The sequence below is a fragment of the Oryzias latipes genome, chromosome 19 (assembly GCF_002234675.1).
Source record: "Oryzias latipes chromosome 19, ASM223467v1".
Lineage (NCBI taxonomy): Eukaryota > Metazoa > Chordata > Actinopteri > Beloniformes > Adrianichthyidae > Oryzias > Oryzias latipes.
Genome location: NC_019877.2, coordinates 24,386,779 through 24,406,120, shown reverse-complemented (window position 1 = coordinate 24,406,120; position 19,342 = coordinate 24,386,779). Strand labels below are relative to the sequence as shown.

The window sequence follows — 19,342 nt, the reverse complement described above, 5'->3', positions numbered from 1 at the left end:
CGATGACAAACTAAGTTGGAAGCCACACATCAGACACATACAAACTAAAGTCTCAAAAAGTATTTCAATCGTAAATAAATCTAAACATATATTAGGATAAAACAGTAGATATTTATTGTACTGTTCTTTAATATTACCATATTTCACCTACTGTATAGAACTTTGGGGGAATAATTACAAGAGCTCACTACATCCTCTCTTCCTACTTCAAAAACGAGCCGTCAGAATTGTACATAAAGCCGGATATCTTGATCATACGAACAATCTATTTTATCAATCAAGACTTTTAAAACTGTATGACCTTGTTGATTTTTACACTGCGCAACTTTTGTACAGAGCCAGCTGGAAATTGTTACCATCCAACATCCAAAAACAGTTCTTAGAAAATGAAGGAGGCTACAGACTGAGGGGATGTAGGAACTTCAAGATCAAATTGATCAGAACCACAAAGAAAGGTTTCTGTGTGTCGGTGTGGCACTAAACTTTGGAACAGTTTAAGTAATGAGCTCAAACAATGTTCAAATATTCAAATATTCAAGAAAATGTATAAAGAAACTCTTATTTCAGGATATGAAGATAAGAAGATTTAAGGATCAACAGGTGTTGGAATAATTCCAAATCCATGTGTGAACTTGATTGTGGTGAAATAATCAAAGCTCTTTTAATTACAACCAATGAGTGTTACATTGTAATGTGCAATAATGATTACTGAAATGTTTAAATTACAATCAATAAGCTATTGATTTTATTTACTTGATCTGCAATGTGTAGCAATAATTTCTGGTTTATTCTTATCATGTGTTCTAATGATAATCAATTATTATTACATATCGGTATCGTTACTGTTTACTGAAATCATGAATGAATGTTTTCTGAAGTTCAATCATTTCTAGGCAGTGGATTTTGTTACTTGAAGAGAATCTATCTGATCAGAACCGGATTTAAAACACTGTAAAACTATCAAATGAATGAACTCAGTAAGGGTGGGATTACATAAGCTTGCTTCTTCCCACTCCTTTTCAAGCAATAAATCAAACTCTACTTATACTTCAGTTACTGATCACTGTATTTAATTAAGCAAATGTGATTTAAGTGACATTTTTGTTTTGTTTTCTGTCTTCTTAATCTATGCATTTCATCATTTCTGTAATGAGTTTGATAAATGTGTAAATTTTTTTTTTTTTTTATTATTGCTTTGACTACAATGCTTGAAATAAATCAATAAATCAATTACAAAGTGAAACAAGTGATGCCGTTCAAGGCAAATATTGAACTTCACAAACCAACGTAATGTCAGAGCTAGAAATCCTGACAGACAGCCATCAGTCAACCAGACGTCTGTCATTCCACTGCAGTGATCCTCTTTCTATGGGCATAGATGGGCTTCAGGATCAATCAAATCAAATCATTTTTCCGGTAGGAACTTCATTTGCTGATGGAGTAGAGACAACCAATCATCAGTAAAATCAACACTCATATGCTCAATAAGATGCACAATAACACAGTCCTTGTTTGAAACTAATTAGTCACTTCAACCTTAACTGGCGTTTTCTAAAGAATTCAGAAGTCTGTGTTAAGATCACATGACATTATTTACACGTTTAGTCCTTTTGATCTTCAAGGTGATGGTGGACAACCAAGACTTCACTCCGTCCCAAGTGGGCGGGCTCTTCACCTTTTTGGCGCGTCAGCTGGTCAAGCCGGACAACACACTCTTCGTCAACAGGAAGCTCTTTGATCAGGTACGGCGGCCGAGATCCCATCTGTGCGTTCAAGAGGGATATTTGCTCTTCAGGGCAATTCCACGTTTAATCCAGGGTGGACTTTAGCCTTAATTTGGGTTATTTCATGGAAACGTATTCCCCTCATTTCATGACAGTTTCATCACCAAACCCAAAACACCAAATCTTTAACAGTCAAGGGTCAAGGACTCTCCTTCCTTCTTTTCACATGCCACCATCCATTTTAGAAGAACATAAACACTCACCTGAGCACAGGTGTTAGCTCACCTTTGCACTTATAGTTTGCATGATTGAATGAATGAAATATTTCACACTAGTTGGTTTTAAGGCATAAGTATGCGTGTGTGAACACTATCTGTTTTGTGTACATGTCGACATGTGGACATTTTTGCATCTAGCAGGTGTGTTGATAACATTTCAGTGTGTGTGTGGACAGGCCCCGCCCTTTTTGTACTACATTTGAGCCGTACCGTAATGATAAACAACCAGTAAACCTGTCTGCTCTATGCTGCTTCATGGTCTTACCCCCCTTCCCCTCCTATTATCACCCCCTACCCCCCCCTCTCTTTAACGTCCCTCTCTCTTCTTCCCCTCTTTCCTTTTCCGTCCGGTCCAACACCAAAGATTTTCAAATATAATTAAAATTAATAAAGTTTGGCCTCAATTACAAAGGGGTTTATTCAGTCATACCTTTGGTTTGTCTGAAGATTAATAACCCCTCTTGTTAAAATAAAATATGTCCAACACAAGAGGCCCTCAGCTCTCATCTGCCTGCCTAGCTGTTGGACAGGACAAGTTAAAAAAAAAAAGAGTCAAGGTTATGATTGACATTGCGTTTGTATTTGCTGTCTCACATTTAAAACTGTTTACCTGCCCATGTTCAGTTTAATTTTCCCTTCCATTGGTAGGGATAACACTCCAATGGAAGGGTGGGTCACCTGGACCCCACAAGACAGCACAAGGGTTACTGCAGCCAAAGTCTCAGGCAGTGTTGTACTAAGATTCCTAAAAGAGGTTTCAAAATAAACCAAGAGAAACATTAGTTTTTAAGTATGTAAAGAGGGCGTTCTGCAGGGCTCTGACCCGGGTTCTGTTCATGTCTGCAGGTTCTGGAGTTCCTGTGTTGTCCAGAGAATGAGTGTCGTCAGGCTGAACGGCAGCAGGTTGGTTTCTGGGCAGCTTTTGGCCGTTTTTGTCGGTTCAGAGAGGAGGTGCAGCGAGTCACAGAGGCACAAAGGGGCAGAGTTTGAGCTCCACCCCGTTTGGTTTTCCTCCAAAGCCCCAGCACGGTTTGATGCCGTTTTCCCTCTAATGAATGTTACCGCGGTTCTCCAGAGTCATGCTTTGAGCCAACAGTAATCGTGGAACTGAGTTCTTTTGTGGGGGGAAGGCTCTGCAGCAGTCATCTGTAGAACTGGGGGGGGTTTGTCTGCAGCCTCCAGGTTGTTCTCTTCCCGATTTATTTCTTCTCACGTCCTTTATGAATGAAGTGCACAACGGGTGTTGAGTTTTCGTCCTGATCATCGTCTGCTGGGATCTGCAGGTTCTGCTGGACCTGCTGCAGGTGGAGGGCGTGGTCCAGTTCAATGAAGATCGGCTCCTGGTTCTGGCAGAAAAGGCGCAGTTGTAAGTGCAGGAGGGAGACCAGAGCCGTCTCCATTCTCGCTGTTTTGGGCTTCTTCCACCCGACTCCAAAGTACTGCTGGGAATCGGGATCTACAGGACCTGAGCTTTCAAGTCCTGGAACCTGAATAGAGAATTCCCTGATATGTGACTAGAAAGTTGACGTGTCCTCATCTCAGCTCTGTCTTTGTGTCTTCAGCTACCAAATCTGTGAATTCCTTTTTGAGAAGAAGCATCTGTACGACAGGATCATCGACTGCTACCTGAAGGACCCGGTCCGGCAGGTAAACCGCTGACCTGCAGACCCTTTGGGTCCTCTGGAGTTAGGGTTGACGAGCTGAGGGGGGGGGCACCTCTTAATGGGTTTCTCTGTGCTCTTCAGTGTGAGATCTTCAGCTACATCCACAATCTGCTGTCCATGCCCGGCTACAGCTGTGAGGAGAAGCAGACGGTCCGGAGCAAAGTGCTGCAGCACGTCCAGGTGAGGAGGGGGGAGGAGCCCAGAGTCTCCTCACCTGCCTAGAGGGTTCTGGCTTTACGATCCAACCCGGATCAAGCTGCAGATCCTTATTCACACCCATTCACAGATCAAACCACAGTTCTTATTATTGCTTATGTTTATGTCGTTCATATATATTTGTAGGAATAAATATAAACTGTATTTGAACAGTTCAGAATCAACAAAACACAAAGATTTAGAGAGAAAGAAATGGTTTCCATCACGTTAAACAACGTCACGCTCAAAGGTTTTCTGTCAACTTCCTGGTTAACTTCAGCAGGAAACAAAACTTAAACATCACACTCCACAGTTTTCCATCCTCAAAGTTTAGCTGTCACCAAGATCGTACATGAAGACTCAGCAACGAGCTCAATAGAAATGGAACAACTAGAACAGATTCATAGTCCTTAAATCTAATCTGACCACAGTTCTATAGAGTTCCTATTTTCAGAGCGTTTTGGGGATCTTCTTACAAAATGCGCGGCCATTGAAGGCGCCTTGAAAGTTAAACTAGGTTCAACTTGAACCAGTGAGGGACCACCAGAGGTAGCAACCATTTGAAAATGGATCAGGAAGTGTTTGTCCCAAAAACATGAAAATCCATCATTTTCATTAAAATACTAAAATAATAATACATAAATGAAATAAAACACAAAAGGCGTTTATAAAAATATGCACCTTGTGTGTCAGAAGATGGAACAGAAAACTCTGTCCAACACAAGAGGCCTTCAGCTCTGATCTGTTTCCTCAGCTGCTGGAGGGAAAAAGAAAAGAAAATGAATCATGAAGAAGAAATTCCTAATTGCAGTTGGTGCCTGGATGAAATTCTATGACACGCAGTCTGAAGATTCAGCAGATTTGCACCGCTTTGACATTTCACACCGAGACTCTTCCGACAGTAGGAGGCGGACACGCAGGTAAAGAGGAGGAGGAGAAGAAGAAGCCCCTCTTTTCTTATTCATGTGAACTACATGAAGATAAATGCGTGTTCAAGAACCGGCTTTTCCTTAACAGGCCTCACCTGTCCGGTTTGAACAATAATTCAGAGGTGATGCAGATGAAAGAGGCGTTTCAGAACTGTTGCTGATCTGAACACGCTAAACACAGGTTCTTCAACACGCATGTGCGTCTGTAGCTTTAGTGTGCTGGAATCTTGGAGTTGTAGACAACGTTTCATAGTTTTCCTTTAAAAGAGAGAACTTTCACCGACACTTTCCTGTAAGGATTTCCTTTACATGCATTCAGTTTGTTTGCATTCGTTTTCTAGCTTTCTGACGACGTCTGGCTCCAACATGGCGGCGTTTCCTGCAGACACCAGCTTGATTGTTGATTTACAAACCGTTTTGACGCAGAAAAGCAGCCCAAAATTTTAAAAAAGTCCCCGAAATGTCCAAAAACAAGACGAGTGAAGTTTGATCATGGAAGAGCAGTGAATCTGTAAATGTTGCATCACCTCTTGTTTGCAGGAGCTGGTGATCCTGGACCCGACAAAGTCAGCTGACCTGGTGTCGTGTCACTTCTCTGACTGTGTGAACGCCATTATCTCAGAGCTTCAGGTGAGTCCAAATGTGACTGGAGTAAAGAAAGCGTTTTTACGTTGACAAACACGCTCGTGGCTTCTGTCTGTCTCCAGGATCCGCCGCTGCTCTTCAGCTTCCTCCGATGTCTGCTGGAGCCACGGTGAGCTTCTCCAGCTTCGCTTCCTCTAAGCTTCCTGGCCTCTTCGTCTCATCATTTCCTGTTGTGCTTCAGGGAGGGGCCTGGGCCCACTTTGTGTCCTGATCAGGACCTCCATGAACTCCTGCTGGGTTTGATGTGCCAGTTTGACCCCCAGCAGCTGCTGACCTTCCTCCACACATCGCAGCACTACAGACTGGAGGAAGCCATATTGGTTTGTGTTCCAAAGAGTCAAAGAAGACTTCTCTCACTGTTTGATCCTCTTTTTTTCACCGGGTTAACTAATACTCTTTTCAGAACAACAGCTCCCATGATCCACTGTGAAATACACATTTTAGACAGTATTTGTGCTTTTCTTTTTTGAAGGGAAACCATGGAAACCATGGGGTTCAAACAGATGAGAGTTGAGTTTGGTTATAAACTTGTGGGGGAATCCATGCTGGCTTTATGTTTGGATCTTAGCTTTAACTCTCCCGGCTGTAAAGTAGTAGTCAGCTTCTTTGCATAAAGCATAAAACTGGAATTAAAATCTGTATGTTTGATGTAGAAAAATGCTACAATACATTTTTAACTTGTGCTTTCGTAATAATTGCAGTTACGGTTAGAGACAGGTTGTCTGCTGACGAAAAATTGGCAAATCGGTACGAGGCGAGCATGAAATTTTAAGATCGTTTTTTTATTGGCATGCTGTTGGCGACAGGTCATAGCAAACGCTTAAGGGAATCCGTAAGGCTAGATGAGGGTGAAGTAGGTGAGATGTCGGTGAGTCGTATGGATGTTTTTTTTTTTCTTTTTCCAACCTAAATCGTGCGCAAGAAGCCCGTTACTGCAGTTCAAGGCTTAAGTGTGCGGTGCTTGAGTGCAGCCTGGCTGTTATAAATGAGTCCATTTGGAGTGTAGTTTGTGTGGACGTCCTACGGGTGTCTTTCAGGCACCGACGTATCACCTGCACACCTCATACCTGCAGCATGAATGCTGCAGGTATGAGGGTCCAGTGCTCGCACCTATAAATGACTGTGGTGGTGTAAGGACACCGTGCGACAGCATCAACCGTACATCATAAGTGCATTAAAACCTTTGTGCTATCTTGTTGGGTCATCTAGACCCACTAGACAGAGCTCTGAACCTTTTTTCTTCAATGATTTGTGATCTTCACTGGTGTCCATGGATTACATGAAATCTTTCCACCTTTATCCACCTTTGTCATGGTAGGGAGAACACCTCAATGGAAGGGGGGGTCATCTGGACCCCATAGGATAGCACAAGGGTTAAACTTTCATTAGCCTCATGAATACTTCACGATACACGTAGCCCTCACACGGCAATGGTACGCTCCATGTTTAGGACGTCCCTAAAGAGAACTGCTGGACACGCCTGCACTCCCTAAATGGCATTGACTTTGTTTTGTCTTTTTTATGTTCTTTTCACACTTTAGACATAAAATAATACTCTGGCCAAAAGCGTTTACTTTTGCTGTGCAGAGCTCAAACGTTTACAGAAGACAGGATAGATACAGGGGTCAGTGGCTAAGTGACTGGGGCTTTCTGAAGTCCTTGGATCCTCTGAGCGTTCATCACTGCTGTCGTCTCCAGATAACGGAGAAGCACGGCTGCCTTGAAGCCCGAGCGTACCTGCTGGAGAAGAAAGGCGACGTCCATGGAGCGTTTGCTGGCCTGCTGCAGGTAAAGCACCTGAACGGAGAAAAACACCTGAAAGCCTCAAGCTTGAGGCTGATGAAAGGACTGTTCTTCACCGCTGCTGAAGTTCCCTCTGTTTGAGACTGTTGCTGTCTTTGTTTCCGCTGTCTGCAGATGCTGAAGGACAGGTTGCAGCACTTTGCCTCTGAGAGTCTCACAGAGGTGAACGACGGTCCAGAGCATCGTGAGGCTCTGAGGGGGGTCCAGGAGAGCCTGGACGTCATCATCGCCTTTAGTCATCGGAACTGTCCCAGCCTGGACCAGGAGCAGAGGAAGGTAGTTTGAGTCTACACACGTCTGTGACGGACATTTGTCTCTGTTCTTCGTCAATCTGTTGCTTTGTTTTCTCTCAGACTCTGTGGTTTCCGATTCTGGATGCTTTGATGGCTTCTCAGAAGGAAGTGAAGAGGTCCACGACCTCCTTTGAGGGTAACAAAGGACTCAAACATTGTTCTGAAGGGTTCCTTTTCCATAACAGGAATATTTTATCTCCAATTAAAAACAAAATGTAATCAGTTTCCTTGAAGTTCTAGTATGAAAAGTTTGGGCAGAATGAGAATGTTCCACAAACAGAAGATCTGGTGGATCTGGCTGTAGACCAGCCAAAGCAGCTTCCTTCATTCTTCTGCCTCTAGTGCAGCCCTTTCAGTGACATGATGACGACCTTAAGGGCCGTACAGAAGCTGGGATGAGGATACAGTGTTCTAAAAATAACCTGCAATAGGTCAAATCTGCAGAGTAGAACTGCAGATGTTTAAAACTGTAGAATTCCTCACTTCACACATTTCTCAGACAGACGTAAACATTTTCATATTTTTGTTTAAACTCTCAACGTTTCAACTTTCACAGAATGAGTCCAGGATCATGGAATGAAAAGCGAGACCTGCTGGTCTACATCAGGGAACCGTTTGACTCGTGGCCCACAAAGGGTCTAAAAGTCTACAGCAGGGCCGAACCAGGAGCAGATGCGTGGAGTGTTGTAGTTCTGACTGCAGAAGGAAATAACATGGAATCTGGATTTAAATTAACATCTAGATATTAAAACAGAACATTTTTATTTTTTATTTAATAAGTGTGGCTTTTGTTCTCTTTTTAGAGCCATTTGCACTTTTTGATGCACCTCGTGTAAAACGCAAATGCTGCGTTCAAGTGGTGTTTGAATGATCGGAAAAAGGAAAGACAACCCATTCTCCATCACAATCCAACATGGATGCACAATAACCTTATGCAGCTAATGGTCCGTTTATTTGTAGTGCACCATCTATGGGTAGACTCCAGAATTACAGGGAAAATAAAAGAATAATGAGGATTATAATCTAATTTTTTCCAGTTTGGCGGGCCAGACTCAGTAGTTTAGCATGTGGCCCCCGGCCATAGTTTGGTCTACAGCCATAGAGGATGCAGAACACATTGCTCTGTAAAAAATAAAGCATGCAAAATGGCGAACAGTGAACTGCGATCTAGCGAGGGGAAACTGAACTCCTCGTTATACCAAACTGTCAATCAAATCTTCCATCTGAGTAGCTCCGCTTGATGGTTCTGAACTGAAACAATAAAACGTTGACTTTAGTCGCCATCTTGCTTTCATCCTTACTCACAGCTTACAAAAGAGCTCAGAATAGGAACTCAAGAACAGCTCTTAATGCATTTAACTTGGAGTTGGGAGCAGTTTCTTCAAACATTCCTTCAGCAAAAACCAGAAACTTCCAGCAAGAAGGTCAAGAACGGCTAGAAAACGGCGGTAAACGCTTGATCTCCAGGACCGGGTTTGGACATCTCTGATGCAGAGTTCATGTCTTCCTGAGAGGAAGTTTCTTTATCCTGAGAAACTCTAAAGCTACGTTCACACCGCCCTCAGGAACTCGCTTCCGATGAGAAAGTGATGCAGACTTTGACCAGTCGGGGACTCGGATTTGGTCGTGACGTATGGATAGCGTTGTTTTTAATTCATGGAAACGCCAACCGTTTGAAAAGAGACTGAAGGAGAAATAATTATTATATATACGGAGATTCACCAGATTTGCACCGCTTTGACTCTTCCACCTGTCGACAGCAGACGTTCACTAGAAGCCCCTCCCTGCTAGCTCAGTGTGAGTACCATGGGCTTCAACACGTGTCACATGCCCGCTGTGAACAATGAGGCAAAGAATGAAAGGAGCTTGGGGGAGAATGTTTCCGAGCCGTTGCTGGGCTGAGACTCTGAACTCTGGAAGTTCACTGCACCACTTGACTCTTCCAGGTCTGAAGGAGATGACACTGAAGGTCCTGAACCACATGAGCAGCTTCATTTCTCTGCCGGCCATCATCCAGCAGATCCTGCAGGTGAGAACGCCGTCTGCAGCGGAGACCTTACACCTTCACACCAATACATGAAACGTGTCCAAATATCTGATCACTTGTAGGAATTCTGTCAATTTCTCAGCTTCTGAGCCGTTTAAAGGGAGCAGCACTGGACAATAATCTGCTGTGTCATGTGATGAGGGGGCGGGGCTAAAATGTTTATCTGTGGATCTTTCAGAAAAAGAGTTTTGCTCACAAAGTCCTTCCTGACCCTCTGGGTCGTCTGTGTGTCCATCAGGATCCGGTGTATGGCAGAGGAAAACTGTCTGAGATCCAGGGACTCATTCTGGGAATGCTGGACACCTTCAACTACGAGCAGGTGAAGACGCCTGTTATCAGCAACTAAAAGGACTGTTGTTGATGAACGTTTATCTGATGCAAGAGCTTAGATCAGTGACAGGTTAGTGACTGTAAAAGGAAGTAGACGCCAGGACACCTATCAACTGGGATAGGCTCCAGCAACCCCGATAAAGCAGGTTTAGAAAAGGAGGGAACGGATAGAAGCTAGAACCTTCAAAGTACGACATGTTTGATCAAAGATGAAGACGGCTCGGCGTTCAGAGGAGACCAGTAGTGATGAGAGACACACAGCACAGTGCTGCTAATGGAACACGACGTGTTGATGCTCCTGTGGCAATGAGGTTTGGATTTGACCTTGCAGCTCCGTGGAGATGTTTTTAGAGAAGTCTGTCTCTGACAGACAAAGAAATCAAACAAATGTCCTAAAATTGAAAGGTTTAAATACCTGCACCTGTCAACACCTGTCTGGAAGCATCAGTTCCACTGAGATCTACAGTCCAGTCCATCTTTTTACACCCTTTCCTGGACTCACGGCCTCACCACCTCCAGCCCTGTACCTCCTCTTCCCAACTTTAAAGCTGAACTCCAAGAACCACATGATGCACTTCCTCAAAGGACCACTGCAGGCTTAGTAAACATAGAGCCGTAACACAACTCTAAACATTCAACTATGGGAGGTTTCTTTTGATTGACAGGTGGATGGACCTTTAAGAGGCTCAACTAAACTCGTATTTTTTACTTTTTCAAACCTATTTTCCGACTTTTGGATATTTATTACTCAGTAAACTGTGGTCAAAATGGCCGACCAACCTCTGGCTTCATTTTTGCTGTTCAGAATCCACGTGCTCATGGTTTTAGTGATCTGTATCCCCCTCCTCCTCCTCTTCCTCCTCCTCCTCCTCCTCCTCCTCCTCGTGTCTTTCAGACTTTACTTGAAACGACCACCAGCCTGCTCAACCATGACCTGCACTGGTCTCTGGCTCACCTGCGCGCCGCCGTCACACGGGGACTCCACCCACTTCAAGAGCACTGCAACATCTGCCTGCAGCACTACAAGAGGAGGCCAGACTCCAGGGAAGAGGTGGTTGTGTTCAGGTACCTCCGGACATTTTAGCACTAGAGACATTGAGGAAGAAGGAAGTCAAAGTCTTGTTTATGGTTTGTGTTGTGGGGAACCTGCAGGGATGTGTGGCGTTGTGTGAGCATGGGCATTGTTGAGTGCTCAGTTTGTGTCTACTTCATCACTCTGCATGCCATGCTTGACTGATGTGGACTGAGGCCCACTACCACCTCTACACTGAAGGATAAATCCATTTATCAGAGGATGGAGGGACACCAATCCAATTTAAGGACACAGCTTCTTCACCTTTTCTGCTCTTGACTGCTGTAGTTTATCTTCTACACATTTAGATTGAAGGTTTGCAGAAGGAGAAGGCCCCCGGCTCTGCCAGACCATCCAGAGCAGACGGCATGACGCCAATATTCAGCTACAGCTGCCCTTCAACATTAGCAAAGTTCTAGTTTATGCTAAATGTGTGCAGAAACTAGTGTTTTATTCTGCATTCAGTCCAGATTTCAGCTGGACTCCATGTTGGATCACTGGCTCTGTCTACATTTCCTCCCTAACGACTAAAAACAACTCCTGGATTTTTAAAAGCCATCCGGACAGCATGGACATTGATTTGTGTTACATTTTAAACGACAACCTAATACATTCACGCATTTTACGAAGACCATTGATGAATCCACTGGAGATGAAAAAATAAAAGAAATACTTTTTATTCCACTTGAAAAATTCCTCTAAGGCAGGGGTCAGGAACCTTTTTGGCCAAGAGAGCCACAAATGCCACATATTTTGAAATGTAATTTCGAAAGAGCCATACAATAATGTAGTGTCCTTTCCCCACACTGAGGCACGGAGACTTAACCTCTTTTAAAGTTCTTTATTCCGATTACTGCAGACCGCAACAAACGCCGTTCAATTAATTCAGCAACTCCTGAATCTCTCCCGCCGACACGAGAGCGCTTCTCCCAACTTTATATTCACCTGCTCCCGCTCCAGCCCTCCCATTTCCCTTATTCGGCCCATAGCTGAACCCCATTGGTCCAAACTACCTAACAACAGGCTGAGCGACAGAACTGAGGGCCAATCAGATCTCTGCTTGACGCGTTCAATGAACTCCAGAACTTTTAACGCGGCCCGACAGCCATCCAACTCAGTCCGCGACAATTTGTTTAAAACTAAATATACAAGTGAATGTGTGCATTTGATTTAATTTCAACATTTTTAAAGTACAATAAGTCTGTGGATTCTTTTTAATAACATTGTTATGCTGTTGCTAATAAATGATGAGTATTTCTCGTGGTAGTTTTGCTGATGGTCTAGTCTGGTTGATACGTGGTGAGTTTCTGCTTCATGCAGGCGTTGAGACTTTAAACGTGATCTTAGGTTTGAATGTTCTGTAGATGTGAGACAGACTGATCACATGCAGACGGGGAACCAAACACACACTCACACGCTGCAGTGAGTGACGGGCAGCGGGTTTTATGTTATTACAATCCCTGCACGATTCACCTGCTGCCTGTCCCCACAACCCCTCACCCCCACCCTCTGCTTTCTTCCTCACACATCCCGTCTCCGCAACTGCGCGCTCTTTCTCAGAGACGGGAGCGCGCAGTTTTAGGCACGGCAATTCACAGGTTTCCAGTTGGTACAAACTCTGTGAAATTATAGATAATAGTAACTTATAGCGCTGGCGCAGATTTCTCTCTCTAAGCACCGCTACTACTGCGCGCCTCTGGCATCGCATCGCGCCCGAGAAGGACTGGACTAATGAAAAAAAAAAAAAGTATAATTAAAGATTTGTCTGCGAGCCACATGTGATCATCAAAAGAGCCATATATGGCTCGCGAGCCATAGGTTCCCGACCCCTGCTCTAATCCAAGGCATTATGGGCTATATTCACCAATTTAGTGAGCATGCTTACTGGCTTTTCACAGTAACTGCTAAAAGATTCCTCTGTAATCTGTAATCCACTGAGGAACGATTGAAGGACTTTTGGGTCAACGTTGGGAGAAAACATGGAGGAGGCCAACGCTGATGGCTGCACTGATAGAGTGAGTGTTTTGATGGAGGCGGGAACATCCCCTCTCTGTCATTCCTGCAGCCAATCGCACTGCAGAGAGGTATTTAGATGAGTCTGCACCCAATCCCAGACGTCCACAGGCTGGAACTAAACTCTGGCTCCAGAATGATGTCAGAGAGGAGCGAGTCGTCCTGAGGTCAACCTGAGGTCATCTGTGGAGTTAGATTGAATTTCCTGATGGATCCAAACCGACTAACAACAGCAGTTAAACCATTGGATGATATTTAAAGCCTGACTCCATTTCAAAGGACTTTCCAACAATAGAACATGTCAGCAAACAGTGTTTCTGTGCATGAAGCTCTAGAGGCACCTAAGGAAAAAGGTCTTTCTGTGTTTCAGTGCTAAATGTCTCCTGCGCTCAGACCCCCCCTCGCTCCCCAGCCCTCACAGACCTGTGTCTTTGCAGCTGTGGACATCTGTATCACCGCTCATGCCTGCAGCAGAAGGACTTGGCTTCAGAGCAGTGGAGGTGCTGCAAGTGTTCCTCCAGCCACATGCTGAAGAGGGGCCCTGCAGGGAGGCCCAGCCGCAGCCGCAGCACCTCCCTGGCTCAGGTTGGTGCTTTTTTATGATCCCGCCCACAAACGCATGGCGCGCACACACACTGGCTTTGTTATTCTGTCACGTTTTAGCTTAAAAAAGGCGACTAACGGGCAGGAAATGTGTGAAACCAAACCACTCATTTATTTCCCCCACGAATAACAGTCGTGCAACCAGCATTTCAAACATTGTAACCATTTTCTCTCAGGTTTGAGAGACTTTGTTAATATCAGATGCACCAAGCAATTCCACTCCAAACCTTTAAGAAGTTGTTAGACAATTCTGGTTGCTGATGTGAACCACCTGGATCAGGGTGGAGACCAGGAAGGAGGACGTAAACAACTGTTTTTTAATTAAATTAGTCAGGACTGTTAATAAGCAGTTTAGCCCTTGTGCCATCTTGTGGGGTCCAGATGACCCCACTCCCAACGCTAACATGCCTCCAAGGCATGTTAGCGTTGGGAGTGGGGTCATCTGGACCCCTCAAGAAGGCACAAGGGATAAAAGCCATTTTGACTTAGTAAAAGAAGCATTTGAAGATGGCATGGATGTGAGTAACCCTCTGAGTAATGCAGCCCTCAACCTATACCGCCGTTTAGCCCCTCCCTCTTCAGTACACGCCCTGCTTCCATGTTACCCACCAAAGTGGATTTCAACAGAACATTTCTCACAGTTTAGATCTCCACAGATCAAACCAGGTGGATTTACAGGTAAGTGAGCTGGGGGGGGGGGGGGGGGGGGGGGGGGTCTCTCACAGACCCACTCATGTACCACCTTTATCCTCACAGATGATGAAACTGAAAAAAGATGTTTAGCAGCTGTTGGTCACACGTCTTCCCTCTGTGCTCCAGACTCATGTTGCATCCGGCCATCATGACGCAGCAGCAGCAGCTCACAAGAAGAGGGTAGGTTTCATCCACCAATTATAATTTGATAGTTTTTCAGCAATAAAAGAAAAATCACAAAAATGTGGGAGAGATCAGGTGACTCTACATCCTTTTCAGGATTCTGATCATGGAGTTTGGGACTAGAGTTTGCTGGAAACTAAATGTTCTTTTTTAGGTGGAGAAAAGGCCCAAAGTAATCAGATAAACGGGAAGCTTTTGTTCAGATCACACAGGAAATGCAGCGTTACTCTGCTGCTGCTGTTGTCATCACGTTGTTGTTGTGCTCAGGTTCTGGCTGCAGCCACGTTGGACCTACAGCAGGAGCAGTCCTGGGATCTGACCCGCTGCCTGTTCAGAGGACCGGCCCGGGTACGCCACGCTCCAAACGGCCTTGCCCAAAAGAAACCTACTGTTTTGGGGAGATTTCTCTCCTTCTGCTGGTCTCAGATGATGTCTGACTGACTGGGGGGGGGGCATGACACCTTTGATTTATTTACCATTAGAGGCGGGAAAAACGTTGGCAGCTTTAGAACAAAATATTGCTAGAAAATAAACACGACAAGAAGACGAGTCAGCCGTATTTCACAGGAAGCTGAGAGATGTTGGAGAACATCCAGAGTAATCAGGACTCTGCCTCCATCTGTGAGCCAGCTTTGGTTCTGACTGCAGGTTCTACCAGCTGTCTGCAGATCTAGATCCAACAGATTGGACAGGGATCTGGGTTCAAAGCAAACTCTGGCAGCAGCAGTCCAGCCTGCCGGAGATGAAGACTTGAATGGGTTTCTCTAAATGTGGACGTGTGATGCGGCAGGAAAAAAGCTGCTTCCGTTCATTAGAGCTCCTTCTGGGCTTCTTCTCCTTCATCTTCGCTCCTCCCCACACTGAAAGCTGCATTTTCATAGATCACTGTAAACCAGAAAAGTCTTAATGTCTTTCTTTCTGTCGTCTGTGGGCCTTTTTTTTAGACTTTTCTCTGCACTCCTTTGTCCTGCAGCTGTCCATCATCGCTGAGCCCTCCCACGGCGACGCCACAGAGAAGACGGTCCTTCAGCCCCCAGGCCAAGAAAGCAGCGAGTCTTTCTTCCTCAAGCTGGCCCCCCCGCCTCTGTTTGAAGAGTAGAAGCCGGTGTTTCCATTAAAAACTGCACAGAGGATGTTCCTGTGGAGGATCTCTGCACGTCTGCGGGTCGATTCTGGTGGTTTTTATGTTAGTTCTTCTGGATTCATGCAGTAAAACAAACACAAGATGTTTTATTTAACAAAAGACTAAAAAGAAACGGAATAGTTTTAATCTTAGTCCAGGATTTTTAAAGGCTTTTGCTAGATTATGAAGGACAATAAGGATGAATTTACTGATACTGCTACTAAATATGAGCTGCTCTTCTCTGCTGTCCTTCATTTAGACTAAACTGGAAATTCAGCAGGTAAGCTCAGCAGAACCAACCAGAACCAACCGTCTCCCTTATTGGATCAAGTTCCTAATCAGAATTAAATGTCTGGAGGCGTTAATCCTCGTCAACGAAAGTTTTCTGTAGATTTCTTCCGAGTTTCTCAGGAAATTCCCTTATTCTGGTAAAAGGATTTTACAAATGCCGGGTTCTGCACCCTGAGGTTCTGGAGCCTCATGCACCTCTTTCATCCTCCATTGTGGTTCTTTGAAGAAAACTAAGTTTGTACTTCTGTTATATTGTTTAAGTTAATTGATTAGTCATTTCTGGATGGATTTTATTTTGAAAGGAAATGAGGTTTGTTGCTGTCAAAAGTTACAAGATGAGATTTTTTTATATATTAAAAACATTTAAAACTGTTTTACAGTAAATACTTTAAAGCTACATTCTATAAACAAATGGCTGAAGAGCCACAGAGTGTTTTTCTAAATGGGGAAGGTGGGACTTTGCAGCTCTTGGTGGGTTTTGGTCAGTAACAAACTGGACCACAGGGCTCTAATAGCATTAAAGGTTGCAGACTCCTGCACATACGTGTGAACACATCAACGTCACGCTACCATAAAGATACACCCTGCTCACAGCCAGGTGAGAAAATTTCAAAGGAAACAGACTAAAAGATTTTCCTTTAGTCTGACAAACCGGACTCATTCTCAAGTCTGCAGAAGATTTCTTCATAAACATTGTAGCCCTTGTGCTATCTTAGATGACCCCCCCCCCCCCCCCCCCCATTGACATGTTCTCCCTACCATGACAAAGGTGGATAAAGGTGGAAAGATTTCATGTAATCCATGGACACCAGTGAAGATCACAAATCATTGAAGAAAAAAGGTTCAGAGCACTGTCTAGTGGGTCTAGATGACCCAACTCCCAATGGTAACCTGCCTAGGATAGAACAAGGGTTAAATGAACTGAATGAAAATGTTAAACAAACACGTTTGAAATTTGTATTCCCTACTTTACTATTTTCCACTATGTTATACATTTTTTTCTTTTTGATTGAAATGAAAGCAGTTTAAAACTGTAGTTCACCCATGGCAATGAAACGTTTCTCCTGAAGCACTACTGTCTGCATCACAGAGGAACTACCTGGCCTAGCGTCTATGAAGACTGCTTGTGCACTTTTAAGACAATTGGTGCTTTGAAATCTCAACTTTAAAGATTACAGGACCAACCAAAGACAAGAAAACTTGACATTTAATTTCAGAAATCCTAATCCCAATCCCGCTGTGCATAATCAACATGTGCAGCCGCAGCCAAATTTCCACCACGACAATCAGAAGAAACAGTCTGATAAGGACTTACTCATCGCTGAGCTTAGAAATCAGCTCAAACGCGCCCAAGAAGAGAACACTTCGAGTACTTCGGTTTTCCCACAACAATTTATAGGTAATTGGCTAAAACAAAATTTCCCCTCCCTGAATTGCCACCTTATCGTGGTGGAGGGGTTTGAATGTCTGAATTTACCCCCAGAAGCAATGGTGTCAGGGGCATTTGCCCCGCCCTTGTTAGAGTCATGGCAAATGCACCATCATGATTGTGTAACTCCTGGGGGACTTCAGGCAGGACTAAGGGCGATTCAAAAGATCCTCATGAGAACAGAGACAGCACGCTTTCACTTTTTCTACTTTCTTCGGGCCTTCGAAGAGTGCTATATAAGTATACAACATTTGCTATTTAAATATAAACAATAAAAATAAAATAAATCAGTAGTAGGCATTTAACTTTGTTAGTTTTCTAACGGCTGTTTTACTACGTTTAGTAGAATGAATTTTAAAAATATAGCTCATTGTTTTTGTGTGCTACCCAATGATTTAAAGTGGCCGCCTACCAGCCACCCCCATGAAACATTTCTGGAGGCGCCACTGCATCCAGAGGAGGAGGGAGGAACCGTTGGGTCTACTGGCGTGAGTGTGGCTTCAACAGGTTCTGCTGGGAGCACTTCCAACAGTCAAAAAAAAACATATTGGATATCCTAAATGTATCATTAATATTCTATTTAACATAACTTTTGTTAATAGTCAACTGAAATTTCTTTTTGTTAATTGATGTTAGACATATGTTCTCAATACTTGAAGGCCATATGTATTATTTTTGAAAAAAAGGATCTTTTTAGTAAATACCAGTTATTTTTCTACTCAGAAGGAAGATGACTCGATCTCTGAGGCTCCGCCTTTTGCGCCTTGTGGCTGCATTCATGACATTAGCCTAGAGCCGGCCTCAGCACCGTTCATTCAATTTTATTTGTATAGCCCAAATTCACAACAACAGTCATCTCGATGGGCTTCGTATCTGTAATTGAAAAAGTGAAACATGAACTCAAAATGATCATGAATACATAGAGCTCAAAGGAAAATACTAAAATGAACTAACAAACTGACTAAGCTAAAATGGCATCCCTGCCCTTAGACCCCTCTTCGCGGTAAGGAAAAAGGAGACAGGAACCACAGCCAGGTGTAGGAGCGGGAGCAAAGGCGAGGTAGACGGTCAGGAACTGGAGCACGGATGAGCCAACAGGAGTCTGGAAGCACTCCCACTCCCCAGGAGGGGAGAGGGAAAAAGGGACAATACATGAATCACTGCACCAAACAGAGGCATGGAGAACTAAATGATGAATAATGATCAAGAATGGAGAAGAGAGGAAGGGTAGAAGTAGATGAGAAAAGAGGACAGAACCCCAGTGCACCATAGTTACCCCAGCTTCAACTTCTAGCAGCCTACTAAAAAAAATAGTTATTGTTATTAATTTAAATTTGAACACATTAACATTACGTTAAATAATCTCTGAATAATAACTAGTCTGACAATAATCCTGTCCAAAGAAGAATGTTTTCAGTCTAACTTTGAATGTAGAAACTGAGTCGGCCTCTCTTCCATGAGCTGGGAGTTTATTCCATAAGACAGGGGCTTGGTGGCTAAACGCTCTACCTCCAACCGTACTTTTACTAATTCTAGGAACCACAAGCAGTCCTGCATTTTGCGAACGAAGTGTTCTGATTGGATGGTAAGGGACTATGAGGTCCTTAATATAGGACGGGGCCATTCCATGTAAGGCCTTATAGGTTAACAGGAGGATCTTGAACTTAATTCTAGAATCAACTGGGAGCCAATGGAGTGAAACTAACACAGGAGTGATGTGATCTCTTCTGCTGGTTCCAGCTAACAATCTAGCAGCTGCGTTCTGAACAAGCTGGAGACTTCTTAAGGAACTCTTAGGACACGCTGCTAACAAGGAGTTACAGTAATCCAGTCTAGACGTAACAAATGCATGGATGAGTTTTTCAGCATCACTCTTAGAAAGTATATTTCTGATCTTAGCAATATTCCACAGGTGAAAAAAGGCAGTTCTACACGCCTGAGATATGTGAGCCTTAAATGATAAATCCTGGTCAAATAAAACCCCAAGGTTTCTAACTGTGGAATTAGGGGCTATACTTATACCATCC

General features: G+C 43.9%; 1 protein-coding gene across 2 annotated transcripts in view; it reads left to right on the top strand.

Annotated features, from left to right (window-relative positions):
* Positions 1 to 16,260, top strand: part of vps8 (VPS8, CORVET complex subunit) — a 35,420-nt gene extending 19,160 nt beyond the window's left edge. The window contains exons 28-45 of one of the 2 annotated variants that reach the window (XR_002872108.1): positions 1,623 to 1,742; positions 2,849 to 2,905; positions 3,286 to 3,368; positions 3,565 to 3,649; positions 3,748 to 3,846; positions 5,331 to 5,420; positions 5,498 to 5,544; positions 5,617 to 5,755; positions 7,134 to 7,223; positions 7,353 to 7,514; positions 7,592 to 7,667; positions 9,478 to 9,560; positions 9,817 to 9,897; positions 10,804 to 10,973; positions 13,364 to 13,578; positions 14,416 to 14,469; positions 14,740 to 14,820; positions 15,446 to 15,505. Coding sequence is in view for 1 of the 2 variants with exons in the window: in XM_023949464.1 (XP_023805232.1) it covers positions 1,623 to 1,742; positions 2,849 to 2,905; positions 3,286 to 3,368; positions 3,565 to 3,649; positions 3,748 to 3,846; positions 5,331 to 5,420; positions 5,498 to 5,544; positions 5,617 to 5,755; positions 7,134 to 7,223; positions 7,353 to 7,514; positions 7,592 to 7,667; positions 9,478 to 9,560; positions 9,817 to 9,897; positions 10,804 to 10,973; positions 13,431 to 13,578; positions 14,416 to 14,469; positions 14,740 to 14,820; positions 15,446 to 15,571 (1,791 nt within the window). In the remaining variant the exon portion in view is untranslated. Of the gene's footprint in view, positions 1 to 1,622; positions 1,743 to 2,848; positions 2,906 to 3,285; positions 3,369 to 3,564; positions 3,650 to 3,747; positions 3,847 to 5,330; positions 5,421 to 5,497; positions 5,545 to 5,616; positions 5,756 to 7,133; positions 7,224 to 7,352; positions 7,515 to 7,591; positions 7,668 to 9,477; positions 9,561 to 9,816; positions 9,898 to 10,803; positions 10,974 to 13,363; positions 13,579 to 14,415; positions 14,470 to 14,739; positions 14,821 to 15,445 lie in introns of both variants that reach the window. The other variant, XM_023949464.1, reaches the window with a different exon arrangement.
* Positions 16,261 to 19,342: the final 3,082 nt, after the last annotated feature.